Source organism: Gymnoscopelus microlampas, assembly GCF_963454915.1.
Source record: "Gymnoscopelus microlampas genome assembly, chromosome: 23".
In the NCBI taxonomy this organism is placed as follows: domain Eukaryota; kingdom Metazoa; phylum Chordata; class Actinopteri; order Myctophiformes; family Myctophidae; genus Gymnoscopelus; species Gymnoscopelus microlampas.
In genome coordinates, this window is record NC_139960.1 from 3,318,222 (window position 1) to 3,335,148 (window position 16,927).

The window sequence follows — 16,927 nt, forward strand, 5'->3', positions numbered from 1 at the left end:
TAAGTTATAGTTGCTGTTGTAATGTGCTGTGCGGAGTGCAGAGAACGGTAAAGGCATGGCCTAAACTATAGGCTTCAGCCACAAAGCTTCAGCCACAACTATAGGCTTCTCACTTCTCCCTGAACATTGACTGGCTCCATTGTCACACCCTCTCCCACCCAAATCCGCAACCTTGGTGTCATCCTGGATCCCACCCTCTTCCTTCCAGTCCCACGTCAACCAGATTACCAAAACGGCTTTTTAAAGTACCACCTCCGAAACATTGCCCACCTCCGTCCCACACACTACCCCAAACTGCTCATCCATGCCTTCATCACATCCAGACTCCACCTCCAAAAGTTCTCAAAACACTTGCAGCATGTACAAAACTCTGCTGCCCGCCTCCTCAACAGAACCGCATCACCCCTAGTCCTCCACGACCTTCACTGGCTCCAAGTCAAACACAGAATAGATTTTAAAATAGTGATCACCACCAACAAGGCCCCCAACAACCAGGCTCCCCGCCAGTGGTGGAAGATGTTTTACTTAAGTAAAAGTAGCAATACTGCATTTGTCTTAGAAATACTCTGTTACAAGTTGAAGTCCGGAATTCAAAATGTACTTGAGTAAAAGTACAAAAGTATTGGCACCCCACCTCACATCAGCGCCGCCCCCGCCCCTGCCCTGTTCAAAGCCTCCCTCAAAACCCACCTTTTAAGACTCACTTCCCCCGCCTAATATTAGTCATAGCTTAGTGGTTAGCTTTTTAACTTTCTCTCCTAATAAAGTTGTTTATTTTGTTTTATTTGTTTGTAAAGTGTCTTTGGGTACTAAGAAAAGCGTTATATACATTTGATGTATTATTATTGTCTCCGCCAGGCCGAAGGCATGGTGGAGAGTATGTTTTTGTTTGATTTCCTTTGGTTCCACCAAGCTAACATTGGTCAAGCTTCACGTGACACGTGACAATATGTTGAAAGGGTGTGCTTTGATTGGCTAGCGAGACGCATGACGAAATACATACCTATAAATAGTTGAGTCACTTCGAAACATTGCATTGCATGTTTCGAAGTGACATCAGTGCCATCAGCCAAGCTAACATTTAGTCAGGAGATATTAGCAGAAAAAGTTCCAATCTTGGAATAAATTCCTTAACAAAAATCCTCACCAATGTGGGTCTGCTGGCGGAGACTTGTGCTCCGAGGAGCACATTTTCTAGTTATTATTATTATTATCAAGCTAACAACCAGAGTAACCTAGTATATAGTGAAATAGACTCCTCAAGTACTGAATTAATTCAAACGATCTGATGTGTAAATAATCAGAATATAACTGAAATGTCTAAAATATGAAATGATGTAGTGCTTGTCCAATAGGAATAAAGCATTCCCTTTAATTCTCTCTCTGAGAGACTGAAACAAACAGCACGTGCATTTAATAATAAAGCTAACATACCTGAGTAAAAGTGGAAAATATGTTGCATGGCACTTTATGTCTTTTTTGTATGTATCTCTATTAAAAAAAGACAAAAGTAGAATGTGAAATCCCAAACCCAGCATCCGTAGAAGAAATTCTAACAATACCAAACCCTGAGCTCACCAGCCTTCTCACAATCAATATACCAAACATAGAATCTTATCCATGAGGCTAAAAACGGGCCGGAAATAGAAGTGGGCACCGACACTGTTAACTGTTCCAACGCACTGGAATCCATGCCAACGTTTCCTACAGAAAGTTGGCACGGTAGATCTGCTATCTGCACTATTGTTTTTAACCAGTGGTGGAAAGGATTTTAACCAGTGGTGGAAAGTAACTAAGTACATTTACTCAAGTACTGTACTTCAGTAAAAAGTTTAGGTATTTTTAACTTTACTGGAGTATTTCCAGTTTTCAATACTTTTACTTCTTCTAAATTTTGATTATTGGTGATGGACACTGGCAGTCTTTTACTAATTTCTTTATAATTATGTTTAAGTTATTGTGCCTTTTCTTTTTGTTAACAAAGCCAAACATACTGTAAATGTCATGTTTAATTCTAGGTTCAATTGTTCAATGTACAAAAAACACAATTAAATCGATAATCAAAATTATTTGTAGGACAATTAATTGTCATGATCGTGACAGCCCTACATGAGCTGTAATTGCTGTGTGTGTGCATGACTGCGTGTGTGTGTGTGTGTGTGTGTGTGTGTGTGTGTGTGTGTGTGCGTGTGCGTGTGCGTGTGCGTGTGCGTGTGCATGTGCATGTGCATGTGCATGTGCATGTGCATGTGCATGTGCATGTGCATGTGCATGTGCATGTGCGTACTCACTGAGTCGTCTCATATTTTCTGTCAACCTGTATGGAGATAGGAACCAAAAGATCAGAGAAGGCGTGCAGTATGCTCATAACTGTACATGTATTAGTACGAGCAAACAGTGTGTTATGTAAAGAGGAGGTTATCTCTCTGAGGACGGCAGCTTTCCATCAAACACTCCCACACGCTTTTATTTTTACCCTCCCTAGACCAGTGGTTCTCAAACTTTTTCACATGAAGGACCCCCAAAATGTATTCACCCGCAGACCCCCATCTCAAAAACATTGTTCCAGGGACCCCCAGAAGCAAAGATTTGAGTTAAAAATGTTCACTTAAAAAAAAAAGAAAGTATATATATATATATATTCAAAGATTTGCACACATTTTCAAGATAATTATTTTTTTAGAAGATCTACAAGCTCATAGCGCGGCAATCGGTGCCGTGCTATGAGCTTGTATATCTGCTATTTTTTAATAGCTAAAGTACAAAATAATAGTTAAAGTGGTTAAAACGATTGTGACGCTATATTAACTACTTTTGCTGGGGACACCCTGGTACCCCCCCCCCCAAGGACCCCTGGGGGTCCCCGGACCCCACTTTGAGACCCAATGCCCTAGACGTCCACACACCGTGGGATGAGCTGCTTTGGACTCATCCAAGGTCCAGCAACTAGATGGCACCACTGTACCTGATAGTCTACATGTTATCAGCAAAGGGAAAACAGAGAGTATTTAACCATTACCACATCCTCTCTGTCTCTGTTATTCACAAGTCTGATTTAAGTAATTAAAGGTGTTGTAAGTGATATTTTTGACTAAAGATTATTTTATTTTTTAGTGTTTCCTCAGTAAGAGGGGTCTGACCACTTCAAATATTCCAACATATCTGATCTACAAGCTCACAATGTGTCGCACTCTGACACGTCGTGAGCTTGTAGATCCGACTATTATTCGCCGCGCTTCCATAGAAGTCATAGCGGGCTGCTATGGAATCCAAATGACTGAGAGAGAACTTGAATCCATGTGCTGGGCTCATAGGGCCAGGGTTAGTTAGGGTCAGGGTCAGGTTCATACCTTTTAGCACCGAGCGGCTTCCCTTAGCCTCCACGGTGCTCTGGGTTAGGGTCAGGGGTCAGGGGTCAGGGTCATACCTTTTAGCGCTGAGCGGCTCCTCAGCTTCCACGGTGCTCTCCTCGGGCTGGAAGCGGAAGTCCTCCACGTAGACCCCGAAACGCTCGTACAGCCACTTCATCAGCCATGAGCCCCACGTCTCCGCCGCCTCCGGCTGCAGTTTGTCTGGAGGTACAACATTAACACATGTTCTTGGATTTAGGCTTGGCTTAAAGGTGGTGTAAGCCAGTGGTTTTCAACCAATGGTCCGGGGACCACCAGTGGTCCTTGAGGGAGTACCAGGGGGTCCCCAGCAAAATGTGTTAATAGCGTCAAAATCATTTTTAACCACTTAGCTTTGGCTATTCAAAAATAGCAGATATACAAGCTCATAGCGCGGCACCGAGTGCCGCGCTATGAGCTTGTAGATCTGCTAGAACCTTGAAAATGTGTGCATATCTATTTATATTTTTTAAAACGAAAATTAACTGATATCTTTGCCTCTGGGGGTCCCTGGCACAAATCATTTTCAGATGGTGGTCCGCGGCCAAATGTATATCAATTTAGGGGTCCTTGGCATGAAAAAGGTTGAAAACCACTGGGGGGGGGGGGGGGGGTATTAAAAAGTTCCGTCCGGCTTTGTCGAGCGTCTAAACGAGCACAAATTGGCCCGTGTTCGGGGGGAGGGAAGCCGGGTGGGGGAGGAGGGTGATAATTGTCTCTACACGTACTCTACGGGGGTGGGGGCGGAGCCTGTCATCAGGGAGTGTTGGTCGGGAGGAGTAGGACGAAGGCTCTACGTCCTCCCGGTGGGGGCTCCTCATGTGTGCGGGGAGGGATTAAGTGGCATAACGACTCATTTGAGGAGAAAAAGGGGTAAAAAAAAAAAAGATTAAAAACATGTTAAAGCTTTAAAGCAGTGGTTGTCAAAGTGGGGTCCGGGGACCCCTGGGGGTCCTTCAGGGAGTTCCAGGGGGTCCCCAGCCAAATGATAGATATGGGAACCAAATGGACCCTGTAACTCAGAGAGCCTGGTGGTAGGTTTTTACACACAGTGGGTGGTTAACTGGTGCATACATTGTTTTTGATCAGTGATGGAAGAAGTACTCACTTTGTTTACTTAACTAGAAGTATCAATAGTGCGATGTGTAAATAGTCTGTAACAAGTAAAATTCCAGTAATCAAAATGTTCTTAAAGTAAAAGTACTCATTATGCAGAAAGTCCCATTTCACAAGTTATATGTATAGAATGTATACACATATTTTGAAAATAGCCGATCTACAAGCTCCCAACGCTTCGCAAAGCTACACGTTGTGAGCGTGTAGATCTGCTATTTTCAAATAGCTGAAGTATATAAAGAGGCTGAAGTGGTTAATGTATGTTTTGTTGTAATAATCAAAACCTACAAAGTAACTAGTACAAACATTTTACTTAAGTACGGTAGTTAAGTAAATGTACTTAGTTACTTTACACCACTGTTTTTGATGTTCACACAGCTTTTGAGGTGGACAGTATGAGCCTGCAGTAGCAAGGTCATTTTTCTATGAAAACGGTGTGTTCCAACAGTATTACAACATGATTTATGGACTTCAACTTGAGTCCTTGTAATGCTGGGGAGTAACCTGGGCTTTTGTCCTTGCATACAGTAGTACCATATGTGTAACACGCACACACACACGTCTGTTCCTTTAAAAGGCATGTCTGCCCTAGATGAAATGATCTACAAACATAACCCATTTTCCAAAATTAGTCTCTCTCTCTCTCTCTCTCTTCCAATGCACACACACGTACACATGTCACAAATACCATCACACTGTTGCTCAATGCTCACACAGCAGTGCACACACACGTGCACACTTATATGAGGCCATTTATACTACTTTGAAGCAGCTTAATAAGGCAGTAAAAGCAGCATTAAAATAATTGGTCAAGATGTACGAAGCATCTGTGATATTAATAACATCTGTGATATTTAATAGCATATGTGATATTTAATATCATCTGTGATATTTAATTACATATGTGATATGTAATAGCATCTGTGATACTGATAACATCTGTGATGTTTAATAACATCTGTGATATTTAATAGCATATGTGATATTTAATTACATCTGTGATATTTAATAACATCTGTGATATTTAATTACATATGTGATATGTAATAGCATCTGTGATACTGATAACATCTGTGATGTTTAATAACATCTGTGATATTAACAATATCTAAGGATGGGTCTGACAATAATCATGGTTCCCTCTTATCATCCAGCCAATGGACTTTATATCTCCGACCCATGACAGATCTCTGGGTCCAATACTGATGCCATTTTTAGACCAGTGATTCTCGACCTCCAATTACAATCATATGTTTCATTGAAGCGATAATAAATGACATTGAAACTTTAATCTCGTTTTTGTAAAATAATGACTTCTGTCACATGTTCTCTCCAGCTGAGCTGCACCATTAGCTTTTCTCTCTCTCTCTCTCTCTCTCTCTCTCTCTCTCTCTCTCTGTCTCTCATTATTTATACCCACAGTCAGCTGACATTTGAGCAGGAAATGTCTCCTTGACAGATTCAAATAAGCTTCATTGGCAGTACAGTACAGCAAGATGCAAAGCATTGCTAAACCACTTAGGACCAAGTATGAATGTATGGGCTTCAGAATAATGAATAATGATATTCGGAACTTGTCCTTGCCGTTTGCACCAATGCTTTCCTTTAGATCAGTGGTTCTCTGATCTAATATTTATATCAAATCCCGCCATCCCAGCATATCATTTTAACTACTTCGTCCATATTTTATACGTTGGCTATCACAAACGATTGCAGATATACAGTTACAAGCTCGCAGCATGGCATGGCAGCATTTTGAAATATTTTAACAAAAATCTTCTCTTCTGGGGGTCCCTGGCACAAAACATTTTCTGATGGGGGTCCGCGTCCAAATACATATCAATGTGGGGTCCTTGACATGAAAAAGTTTGAGAACTACGGATTTAGAAGACGTCGATTTACGTTTCAGCAAGCGGTTTTACAGTTCACATTTAAACCTCATAATGCTAGTGAAAGAGCACTACAGCCTATACTGCTGCTTCCTGTTTACAGTCCATGACTACCAGCAGAGGGCGCTCTGACACAATGAGGCTGACTGGGCACAATGGCGGCAGGAGTTATCCACCTGTTTCCTAGCATAGACATATAAAGGTAGACGCCTCCTTCGGCTCTGAGGCATTGGTATCACGGGGGCCATTTTAGCGTAGGAAAGCTTCCCTGAAGCTTCCGTGTGTGTCACAGAAGGGGGCGTTCGGTAGGCCAATCAGAGGCAAGTGGGGGCAGGACAACTAGATTCTGACAAATCTTAGAAAAGACGCACTGTGATTGGCCAGTAGTCAACGCGCTGTGATTGGCCAGTAGTCACTTTGAGTGTCCGTTTTCCTACGCGAAAATGGCGGCCGCGATACGAGTTGCTCCAACGAACTGCAGAGGCCAATGAGGTATCTAGGTTTCTATATCTATGTTTCCTAGGCCTTGTGTTTTCCACTTCCTGTCAGATTTCATTGGATATCATTAGTCATCTGACCGGTTTCATTGGATTTCATTGGATCAAAAGACAGGAAGTGGAACACAGTGAAAAGCCTAGGAAACAGGTGGATAAGCCGCCAAATATGTGTATCAATGTGTACGCGTTTGCCTTACATTCAATCCAATCGAATGCCATGTCAGCAGCTTCTCACACCAAAGTGCTAAGTTTGACTTGACTGCGGCAGCTGTCAATCTTAACAGGTGATTGATTCCCCCATGGACTGCTACTCCTACTCTCTGTCAGCATGTGTTTCAGTACATACCATACATGGACGTTCTTAACTTAACCAGTCAGCATTATTATTATTGCGCTGTCACATACATAAGTAAGTAAGCCTTGCTGAGCCATACGCCCCATATAGGGCAGGAGCCTATTTTCTGTTTCTGTAGCATGAGGCAGCTTGATGTACAAGTACATATTTTCAGATGGGGGGGGTCTGCGGACATATACATATTAATCTGGGGGTCCTTGCCATGAAAAGGTTTAAGAACCACTGGTTTGACAACATTATAGGAAACAAGCCCAAATAAGCAAACTACACTTTAGAAACAAGCCAATATAGCGACTTTACATAAAAACAGTTCCTGGTCAACAACACTGGTCTGGGCTATGCTGCTGTAATGCTGTTTTTTATGCTTGAATCTTCTTCAATAAATAGTCTACACTTCACCCTAAGTGGAATAGTAATATTTCCCATCATAGCACTGCGTCAGGCGCCCGGAACTGGTGGCGAGCACACTGACACCGTGGGAGCCAACAACACAAGACACAGCCAGGACAGGGAAAGAGGTGCACCACCCAGAGCCACATAAGGAGAGTTGCGTCACCTGTCACCTCCGTTCACGTCTTCCACAGAGCCTTCTATTGGCGAACGGTGACAAAGCCCCGAACCGGAGGTTTACGGAATGCACTGGAGTCTATGAGCGTTTGTCACTATTTCGAGTTTACATGAACCACGTGACCGGCGCTGTTTTCTGCCCCCGAGGTGACGCAACTCTCTCTAATACAAGTCTCTGGCACGTAGACACACTGTCTGCGGTGCGACAACAGAGCCAACAACACTGCTGAGATCACACACACACACACACACACACACACACACACACACACACACACACACACACACACACACACACACACACACACACACACACACACACACACACACACACACACACACACACACACACACACACACACACACACACACACACACACGCTGTACTATCTGTGCGGGAATCACCCGCATTATGGGTGTTAATGAGCAAGACACTTAACCCCCTAACTGCTGCGGTCATGTCTACATCTTTCTTACCTGTTCTGTCGTATGTCGGTGACTGTTGTCTGCGAGGAGGCTGGGGCGGCGAGTCCTCTAACCTGCAGGAGAGGAGAGGAGAGGAGAGGAGAGGGAGCCAGAGAGGGACACATAGAGAAGCTCATTAGAACACATTCTCTAGTCCAGAGGTCTTCAACAGGGGGTCCTCAGAGTTACTACAGGGGGTCCGCCAAATCTGTATGTGATTTTTACATTAAACACTTCACCCAAACATCCCTATTCTGAGGAGAACTTTAGCAGATCTACAAGCGCACAACGCCTCGCAGCGCGAGGCGTTGTGTGCTTGTAGATCTGCTATTTTTGGCAAAGTGGTTTGGCATAGGGGGAAAAAAAGAGCAGACTAAGTACAGAGTGAAAGGTCAGGTTTACAAAGTATTGTTTAAGTACATGGTTAAATGTCTGGAAATAGACATTATCATGAATCCAACATGATAGTGCTGAAACAAGTCTATGAAGCTGCCTATGAAATCTATGAAAAAAATACATATTTTACACAATATATAATCGGGGTCCCTGCTTTATCTCGCTCTCAGCCAAGGGGTCCTTGGCCTGAAAACGTTGAAGACCCCTGCTCTAGTCTCTGGTATCAACAGTATCTTTCACCTCAGTCAAATGTTAATTTAAGTTGTGTGTGACTTGTTTGTTTCTAATAACATTCTGTATTAATACTTATTTAGACTGAATAGTGTTGGAACTTAACTTTTTAGGATTTCAGTCAGATAACTCACAACTGGATTGAAAACATTAATGAGAAAAAAAAACAGATTTTGAATGTTGTAACACTTGCTGATGACGTATGCAACACAGATTTGACCGCAATCAGCTGGATTAATGGAAAAATAAAACAGTTAACTGTCATACCGCCATTTGCTAGCTGTTACAGTATGTGCATCGTTGTTGTATTTAAACATGGATTACTGACGTTTAGGTGAATGACAGACAAGTATGTTAGGATTCAAAGTGATTAGAAGTCATTTTTGGCCAGATGGTATTTTGGCAACGTTATTCAGTTTTTCTGAAAAGCAGTGACATGCGGGAAAGAACTGTGTTGGTCAGGATTAGTCAGACACACACACACACACACACACACACACACACACACACACACACACACACACACACACACACACACACACACACACACACACACACACACACACACACACACACACACTTTGGCATCATGGGGGCTGCAACAAGGAAAGCCAACCAGGGCCACCATGGAGGCGGCAGAGAGAGACTCCAGATGGCTGGGGATCAGGAGGAGCCTTCACTGGGCCAACCCTGGTTGGGACACCAGCCAGGGTCTGATCAACCCTGACTGGGTCCCCTGAGGGAGGGTCTTATCAACCCTGACTGGGTCCCCTGAGGGAGGGTCTTATCAACCCTGACTGGGTCCCCTGAGGAAGGGTCTTATCAACCCTGACTGGGTCCCCTGAGGAAGGGTCTTATCAACCCTGACTGGGTCCCCTGAGGAAGGGTCTTATCAACCCTGACTGGGTCCCCTGAGGAAGGGTCTTATCAACCCTGACTGGGTCCCCTGAGGGAGGGTCTGATCAACCCTGACTGGGTCCCCTGAGGGAGGATGTGTGATGGTGAAAGACCCGCCAAAAATTCAAGTGAATGAGGTTTTGGCCGGACTTTATAGCGGAGCAGCTAAGTGCTACGATCTTTCAATTTATGATACAAGCGTGAAAATTGGCGTGAGCAGTCTCCATGGGTCACTTGACAAGAAAATTGTCCGAGGCAGTTGTAATTTCAAGATGGCGGCCATTTTTCAAGATGGCCGACACCTTAGTGGGCAGTTAAGTGATATGATGGTTTATTTGGTGATACAAGCATGAAAATTGGCATGAGCAGTCTCTGTGGGTCACTTGACAATAGGCCACCCACAGCTACTTGAAATTCCAAGATGGCGGCCATTTTTCAAGATGGCCAACACTTTAGTGGAGCAATTAAGTTATATAATGGTTTATTTGGTGATACAAGCATGAAAATTGGCATGAGCAGTCTCTGTGGGTCACTTGACAATAGGCCACCCACAGCTACTTGAAATTCCAAGATGGCGGCCATTTGTCAAGATGGCCAACACTTTAGTGGAGCAATTAAGTTATATAATGGTTTATTTGGTGATACAAGCATGACAATTGGCATGAGCAGTCTCTGTGGGTCACTTGACAATAGGCCACCCACAGCTACTTGAAATTCCAAGATGGCGGCCATTTGTCAAGATGGCCAACACTTTAGTGGAGTAATTAAGTTATATAATGGTTTAGTTGGTGATACAGGCTTTAAAATTGGCATGAGCAGTCTCTAAGGGTTGCTTGACAAGAAAACACTCACATCCACTTGAAATTTCTATTTTCAAGATGGCCGCCCCCTGGATCCTCAAAAGATACATTTTCTCATAGAAATGTATGTTTTTTTTTCATTAAGGGCAATTATACAATTATTGTTATTATGCTAAAGAACAACTTTTAACACATCACAATACAGTTGTGTTGATTTGTTGATCATAGATAGATTAGATAAGAGTGAATATCCGCACTACCAGGGCACACTGGTGATATATCACTGCTGTTAAACTCAGAGTGGGGTTCAATGTCAGCTAATTGAAAGTTAGTACCCCAAATGCTGTCTAATTTACCCCAAAACAATTAGATAGCCGCACCTGAATTGACAGGTTGTGCCAGCGCGGGAGAGCCGAGCCAAGGTTAATGGGGTTTTAGTTAACCGGATGGTGTACAGATCGCACAGGATTTAAATGGCATTGGATGAACGATCGGACTAAGTGTAGGGTTAAGGCACGAACTTCGTTGTATCCCATACATCAAAGTGCTTGGTAAAAGGTGGTAAAAGGATAAACCCTCGGCCTCTGCCTATGCTGCAGACATGGCAGAAGCCATCATAACAGTTGAGAAAACTAACTGGGACAGATGTTTCATTTGTCAGCAGGTCACCAAGGAAAAACTCATTCAGCCGAGTTTATTCAACAGAGAGCAAGATCGTACTGGTTATGATACCATTGCAAGAAATGTTCCATTATTTCATAAGATCAATGCTCTGCCTATCTTACTTAGTCTAACCCGACTAGATGAAGGTGATGGCATAGAAAGCACATTGACAAGAAACAGAGCAAAATATAATTTAAGCTGTAAACTTGCTGGATACGTGTGGGGACAGGCATTGAAGCGACATCCACAAATGCCGAGCCCATCTGACTGGGGATGGGTGGAACAGGACGAGAAGTGGAAAGTCTTCTGGACTCCACTTCCACCTATTGCGGAGAGTTGTTGGGAGTTGACCAAATGTGGGTGCACCAAGGCATGTACTGGAAGGTGTAAGTGCTTCAGATAGGCCTATGGACTCAGTTGCACATGCCTATGTAGTTGCCCCTGCTAGAACCTATTTGCATGTTTATTTTGCCAGAGTTGTTCCCCGTTGTCCTCTGTGTTTTCAAGTGTAGGCCTATTAGTGTGTAATTTTCAGTTGTTACTTTGTAACATTGCTTCCACTGCCTTCCACTGCCATACGTAACAGTGAAGCACATTTTCAGTTTAGTTCCTTAGTATAGGTTTGTCATGGTTCTGTGGCTACTGCCATTCAGCATTAGCCATTGCTCAATTATAATGTTGGAGCACTGTCCATTCAGCACCACAACTGTGCTAATCAGCACCACAACTGTGCTCATTTATTAGTCATATTTTTTGTTTCCCCATTTCTTAGTATTTATTTGACACATGTAATGGCTGTTAGTTAAAAAATAAATCCTCCCTTGTGACTGTTACCTTATCGTGGTAAGGGAGCTTGTGTACCTCAGTGAACCCTGAGAGCTATGCCAGTGGGAGGCAACTCCTACAGGTTTTACCAAACTGGACAGGTTGTGGGCGAGGAGTCAGACAAAACACAGTCAAACAACCTCTCTTGACAGAGCTTTTTGAGGAACCCAATACATTTCTTTTTTTTTTTAAACTTACATTTTTATCCCACGATTTTGTAACCCTAACCCAGTGCCAATTGTCTATGTAATCCTGGGCACTACCTTCCCTCTGCCAACCTAGGGAAGCCAGGGCCGAGCTCATGCCTCCTTCAATGCATGAGAGCCAACTGACCTTCTTGTCACCTGACAGGGGGGAGTTTCCCTGGTAGGACGTAGCGCGTGGAAGGAACACGTTATTCCAACCAGTTCCCTTCCCCTCCATCAGGCGCCCCGGCTGGCCAGGGGGAGGCAGTATAGTGACCAGGATTACTGCATGTTTTTGTGAGGGTACCTACCCTAGGAGACACGGGGAGAACATGCAAACTCCACACAGAAAGGCCCTTTCGCCAACCCCGCCTAGGCTAGGGTATGAGGAGAGAACACGACCCCAGTGCCCACAGCGTCCCCTGTGGGAATCGAACCCAGGACCTTCTAGTTGTGAGGCGACAGCGCTACCGACTGCACCACCGTGCCCCCAACCCAATACATTTCTATGAGAAAAAGGTATCATTTAAAGATCCACATGGCGGGCGGCAGTCATCTTGAAATTTCAAGTGGTGGTTGTGGGGTTTCTTGTCAAATGACATTTTGAGACGGCTCATGGCAATTGTCATGCTTGTATCACCAACTAAATGATTTCTTAAGCTTAACCGCTCCACTAAGGTGGTGGCCATCTTGAAAAATGGCCGCCATCTTGAAATTTCAAGTAGCTGTGGGTGGCATATTGTCAAGTGACCCACAGAGACTGCTCATGCCAATTGTCATGCTTGTATCACCAAATAAACCATTATATAACTTAATTGCTCCACTAAAGTGTTGGCCATCTTGACAAATGGCCGCCATCTTGGAATTTCAAGTAGCTGTGGGTGGCCTATTGTCAAGTGACCCACAGAGACTGCTCATGCCAATTTTCATGCTTGTATCACCAAATAAACCATTATATAACTTAATTGCTCCACTAAAGTGTTGGCCATCTTGAAAAATGGCCGCCATCTTGGAATTTCAAGTAGCTGTGGGTGGCCTATTGTCAAGTGACCCACAGAGACTGCTCATGCCAATTTTCATGCTTGTATCACCAAATAAACCATCATATCACTTAACTGCCCACTAAGGTGTCGGCCATCTTGAAAAATGGCCGCCATCTTGAAATTACAACTGCCTCGGACAATTTTCTTGTCAAGTGACCCATGGAGACTGCTCATGCCAATTTTCACGCTTGTATCATCAACTGAAAGATTTTGCCAATAAAAAGCATTTAGCCGCTCCACTATTATACTTGACAAAGCCGTCTGGCACCGCAGCAAATTCGAACCCCCAGACTCCGTGGTGGTGGCCAGCTACTTTACCGCATGCGTCATCCGAGCGCTACAAAATGTTAAAGACGAGTTCCCTCGTCAGATTCTGCCAAGCCTGCCACTGGCGAGTTCTGACGGTGGTTTTCCACCAGATGGCGCTTTTATCTACCCTATGAATGATGCTTTCACTGCCTGACGACGACAGGCGTCATTTAAAAAAATAAAAGCTTGTTTACTTCCTGTTTATTTCCTCTTGCTTTACGGCAAAAACAAGTCAAATTCAAATGGCCAGAGCTGTGTGACTACCAGCGGATCTTTTTCCCCCCCCCTATATTACGAGAACCCTGTGCGTATAATGAGCCGATCTCAGTGAGGACGGAGGTCACGGAGAATATTCCATGTTTTTTGTTTTAATGGTACAGTAAAATCGCTCTTTTTTGCTGGCAGTAGCGTCACAATATTGCACTATTTACTCTTTCAGTTAAAGAGTTAACAGTGTCATCTTGTGCTATGGTGTGCTAAGAATAGCTGCATATTCTAATGCATAAACATCTTTAAATTAGCACCCTATCCTCCTGTGGTTAAATAATTGCAACACACACACACACACACACACACACACACACACACACACACACACACACACACACACACACACACACACACACACACACACACACTTGCTTATGTGTAGAAAAACCCCTGCACACAGGATTCTCCTGACACCAACATAGACAACGTGAGACGACCCAACCCAGGCCTGTGTACTGACGTGTGACTTCCTCTGAAACATAGCGTGGGATTCTGCACCTATCAAGTCTCTCTCTGTCTCTATGATCCGCAAGCTCGGAACGCGGCGTTCCGAGCACGCACCAACGCACGCACACGCACGCACACGCACACGTACCCTGGATAACATCATAATGTTCCAGATAAGTCGTCCAGGTTTCTCAGAGCCGGTACAAGAGCTGTTTTTCCATAAACACAGTGAACAAGACCAATGTGTCACGAAGACCGAGGGTAACCTCAGATCCCAGGCCTGCTTTCTCAGGAGGGCTGGCCCTACAATTATAATAATACAGGAAGTAACATTTGTGGCCTAACACCTAGGCTCAGTGTAGCCTGCAATAAGTTTTGCATACTAAATACTTCTGCGGCGATGTCACCCACCGAAAAATAGCCGATCTACAAGTGAGCTTGAAAATTGGCTCTTTTTTTGTGTGGCAATTTTCAGCTATTTTCAATGCAAATGCAAATGTTTAGGTCCGACTCCTCACACGTATAGTAATACAAACTTGTGTGTGTGTGCGTGCGTGCGTGCGTGTGTGTGTGTGTTTGTGCATGTGTACCTGGATTTGAGCACTTCGTTCATCTTCTGCTCCAGGTCTATCCTCTTGCTCCTCTCTCTCTCCAGCTCCTGACGCAGGGCGTCCACGTTGGTCTCCTCCCTCAGCTTCCTGAGCTCCTCCTCTGGAGGAAGGAGAAGAAAACATCACAACATAATACATCACGTTGGTCTCCTCCCTCAGCTTCCTGAGGAAGTGAAAAAACCACACCATCATCTAATGGTTCTCAACCTTTAAACCACACCACCACATAATTTACACCATCTAACGAAGCAGTGTAAAAACACCTTGTGGGAAAACAGTACAAGTGAGAAAAACGGAGAGGGGAGTGCCCGTTTTCAGCCGCGGGCTTCATCTTTGTCAGTATGTCTGTCAGTGTTTCTGTGTCTAAGTGTGTGTGTGTGTGTGTGTGTGTGTGTGTGTGTGTGTGTGTGTGTGTGTGTGTGTGTGTGTGTGTGTGTGTGTGTGTGTGTGTGTGTGTGTGTGTGTGTGTGTGTGTGTGTGTGTGTGCGTGTAGTCGCGTACATGTCAGGCTAGCGCTGTGTGCAAAAGTGTCCAACAGAGGTTGCTAAAAGCCAAAGCAAACTTGGGCTGAGGCCACGTGGCTCAGCTATACACACCTCTATTACCCTCATTATCAGCGTCCCGGTTCCACTCTCACTCTCTCTCTCTCTCTACCTTCTGTGTCTCCTAATCTGTGTCCTACTTCCTATATCTGTCCTCAGTGCGTCTACAGTTGCAGCCCATTGAGGAAAGTAGGCTAGATGGTCAGATCAGAGAGTGGCTGCAGCCGTAAGGGTGCGACAGTTAATCCAGCTAATCGATTCAATCCATTATGAATAAATAATTGATTTAAAATTAAAACAATCCTTTTTGTGAGCTGGGATATCTGCCATTTTCACTACTTTTGCGAGAGACTCTTGTACAACAAAGTAGGGCATTCATTTATAAATGCATGACCATATAAGGTTTCGTCCCGAGTCAAGTCAAGTCATGTTTGTTTATTACAGCACATTTACAAACAACAGCAGTTGGACCCAAAGTGCTTTCCAATCAAGGAAGACAAGCAACAACATGATAAAGCAGATTAAATCGGACGATCGGCAGGGCCTGTCGGCCCATTGCCCCCCCCCCCCCCCTGATCACTGGCATCGTAGCTTTGTTTCCCTTCTGCCAGGGCAGCCCGCCCGCTTGCCTGCTGGTTTCCCTCATGTACTGTAACATACATTAGCCTTTCTCAGAGCACCTCCCAGTAGCCTGAACAATTTAGTTTCTTATCCTTTGGGTCGGGATGAGACGTTCCAACAAGGTCACAGACTAATCTGATTGAAGGCCACTCTGTTGTTTCATGTTTTGGGTTCCTGCACAAAAGTCAAGGTACCAGCAATGAAAATGAAATAAAGTCAAAACCCTTTTAAATCACATCCACAGTTATAATGTGTAGGATAATGTGTTTTGTGAACTTTTTTTCTGGCATCATTTTCACGATAATCATTCCTCATAAACGTGTTGTGTGACAACTTCTCTATGTTCTCACAGTGAGTATCTGCCAGTGATGCCATGTCTGCTTATTATAAGCGACTTTGGGCTCTTTTCTAAAGTGTAGTTGCTTATTTGGGCTTGTTCCTAATTAGTTTAAACCAGTGGTTCTCAAACATTTGACATCATGTCAAGAACATTTTCATATCAAGGACCCCCAATAAAAGAATATTCAAAATGTATTTTCTTTTTAAAACAGCAGATTAACAACCTCACAACGCGTCGCATCGTGGCGCGTCGTGAGCTTTTCGTTTTCTTTCTGTTTTTCTTCCTGAACAAGACCTTGTGTTGGTCGAAAAGACCCCCAAAAAACCCAGTCAGGTTGAAAGAAAAGTCTGCACTCTGTTACATAACGTTCTCCCAGTCAATAGTTAATTATGTTTTGACCAACACAAGGTCTTGTTCAGAAAGAAAAAAGTAAAGAAGACTCAAGTATTGAGTAAGACCTTGTGTTGGT

At 43.9% G+C, this 16,927-nt stretch overlaps 1 protein-coding gene across 1 annotated transcript in view; it reads right to left on the minus strand.

The window, feature by feature from the left end:
* Positions 1-16,927, minus strand: part of LOC311039452 (GRAM domain-containing protein 4-like) — an 82,198-nt gene that overhangs the window by 18,103 nt on the left and 47,168 nt on the right. Inside the window, exons 4-7 of the mRNA XM_084049340.1 lie at positions 14,935-15,055; positions 8,291-8,352; positions 3,428-3,572; positions 2,292-2,317 (exon numbers count right to left, since the gene is read on the minus strand). Of these exons, the coding sequence (XP_083905466.1) occupies positions 2,292-2,317; positions 3,428-3,572; positions 8,291-8,352; positions 14,935-15,055 (354 nt within the window). The remainder of the gene's footprint in view (positions 1-2,291; positions 2,318-3,427; positions 3,573-8,290; positions 8,353-14,934; positions 15,056-16,927) is intronic.